The 2,000-nt window shown below is 70.1% G+C and overlaps 1 protein-coding gene across 1 annotated transcript; it reads left to right on the top strand.

Moving 5' to 3' along the window:
• Positions 1-6: 6 nt before the first annotated feature.
• On the top strand, positions 7-2,000 carry LOC141737430 (kinesin-like protein KIF1C). Its single transcript, XM_074572122.1, has 6 exons — positions 7-124; positions 217-295; positions 562-695; positions 1,100-1,220; positions 1,350-1,429; positions 1,894-2,000. The coding sequence occupies exons 2-5, from the start codon at positions 237-239 to the stop codon at positions 1,375-1,377; spliced, it is 342 nt and encodes a 113-aa protein (XP_074428223.1). The 5' UTR covers positions 7-124; positions 217-236; the 3' UTR covers positions 1,378-1,429; positions 1,894-2,000.

The following is a 2,000-nucleotide window of genomic DNA, read 5'->3' as shown; positions in this document are numbered from 1 at the left end:
GGGGGAGGGGCGCAAACCCCCTCTTTTTCCCTCCCCCCGCCCCAGCAAAACAGCAAGAAGAAGAAGCCGGATTTCATCCCGTACCGGGACTCGGTGCTGACCTGGCTCCTCAAGGAGAACCTGGGTGAGTCGGGGGGGGGGGGGGGTTGGGGGGGGTCTGAGGTTTTTGGGGGACCCCCTGACCCCCAACTTCATCCCCCCCCCCCCCCCCCGCAGGCGGGAACTCGCGCACGGCCATGATCGCGGCGCTGAGCCCGGCCGACATCAACTACGAGGAGACGCTCAGCACCCTGCGGTGAGGGGGGGCGGGGGCTTTGGGGGGGGGGCTGGGATTTGTTTTGGGGGGTGGGGGTGGGGGTTCTTGGATTTTTTTTGTGCGGGCTCTTTGATTTTTAGGGGGTGTCTGTGATTTTTTTTTTTTTTTTGTTTTTTTGGGCCGGGGCGTCTGGGATTCGGGGTGGGCTCTGTGATTTTTGAGGGGGGGGGTTGGTATTTCGGGGGGGGCTGTTCTGTGCTCCGGGGGGGTCCCAGCCCTGTCCTTCCCCCCCCCCCCCCCCGCAGCTACGCTGACCGCACCAAGCAGATCCGGTGCCACGCGGTGATCAACGAGGACCCCAACGCCCGGCTCATCCGGGAGCTGCGGCAGGAGGTGACCCGGCTGCGGGAGCTGCTGCGCGCTCAGGGGCTGCCCCACGGTCAGCGGGGGGGGCTGGGGGGGCACTTGGGGGGCTGGAGGAGGGGGTCGGGGGGCTGGGGGGAGACTTGGGGGACTGGAGGAGGGAGTTTGGGGGGCAGAAAAGGGGACCTGGGGGGCTGGGGGGGGGGGTTGGGGGGCAGAACTATGGGGGTTTGAGGGGCTGGGGGAGGACTTGGGGGGCTGAGGAAGGGGGTTGGGGGGCTGGGGGGGACTTGGGGGGCAGGAGGAGGGGGTTGGGGGGGCAGATTGGGGGGGGGCAGAGTGAGGGGCTCTGGGGCAGATTTGGGGGCCAGATGGGGAGGGGGACATGACGCTTGTGGGGCAGACTTGGGGGCAGAGTGAGGGGACTTGGGGGGCAGGGGGGAGCCCCCTCCTGACCCCCCCCAATTCCTCCCACCCCAGACCCCCCCGATTCCTCCTCCCCAGACCCGAACGCAGCCCCCCCCGCGACCCCCCCGCCGTCAATGGGGGGCCGGAGCCGCTGCCCCCCCTGGGCCCCGCCGAGGCCATGGAGCGGCTGCAGGTGACCCCCCCAAACCCCCCCCGCTGTGGGCCACCCAGGCGTCCGGGTGTCATTCCGTCCCCCCCCGTGTCCCCCCCCCCCACCAAAATCACGTTGACCCACCCCAAAAATCGGCGTGTCCCCCCCCAGGAGACAGAGAAAATCATCGCGGAGCTGAACGAGACCTGGGAGGAGAAGCTGCGGCGCACGGAGGCGCTGAGGCTGGAGCGGTGAGGGGGGGGCGCCCCCCAACCCCCCCCCCCCGCCCCCCCCCGAGTGCTGTGTCCCCCCCCCCAGCCAGGGCCCTTGCTGCCCCCCACGTGGGCCCCCAAATCCCTCCATGCCCCGCCCCCCCCCCAAAAAAAACCTCCTGTCCCCCCTCCTCAATGTGCTCCACTGCCCCCCAACGCACCCCCCCAGAGCTCCCCCCCAACACCCCCAGCCCCCCAACCTACCCCCCAGCCCCCCAACTGCCCCCAACAGCCCCCCAAAAACTCCCCGGGACCCTCAAGCCCCCACAGCCCCCCGAACCCCGCAACTGCCCTCCATGGCCCCCCCCACGAACCCCCCCAAAACCCCAATACCCCCCCACAGTCCCACCCAGGCCCCCCCAGACGCCCCTTTTTGCCCCCCAAGACCCCCCAGAGCCCCCCAAATTGCCCAGCCCCCCCCGACCCCCCTTTCTGCCCCCCAGGGAGGCGCTGCTGGCCGAGATGGGGGTGGCCCTGCGGGAGGACGGCGGCACCGTCGGCGTCTTCTCCCCTAAAAAGGCAAGTCGAGGGGGGCCCCCCAAAACCTTAC

The sequence above is a fragment of the Larus michahellis genome, unplaced genomic scaffold (assembly GCF_964199755.1).
Source record: "Larus michahellis unplaced genomic scaffold, bLarMic1.1 SCAFFOLD_644, whole genome shotgun sequence".
NCBI classification, from domain to species: domain Eukaryota; kingdom Metazoa; phylum Chordata; class Aves; order Charadriiformes; family Laridae; genus Larus; species Larus michahellis.
This window is presented reverse-complemented; position numbering and strand designations above follow the sequence as displayed.

What these genes read in the sequence shown, in the direction of transcription:
- LOC141737430 (XM_074572122.1), top strand. Translation starts at nt 237, where the DNA reads ATGATCGCGGCGCTGAGCCCGGCCGACATCAACTACGAGGAGACGCTC. An exon ending in GAGACGCTCAGCACCCTGCG is followed by an intron (nt 296 to 561) that starts GTGAGGGGGGGC and finishes CCCCCCCCGCAG; the next exon opens with CTACGCTGACCGCACCAAGC. An exon ending in AGGCCATGGAGCGGCTGCAG is followed by an intron (nt 1,221 to 1,349) that starts GTGACCCCCCCA and finishes GTCCCCCCCCAG; the next exon opens with GAGACAGAGAAAATCATCGC.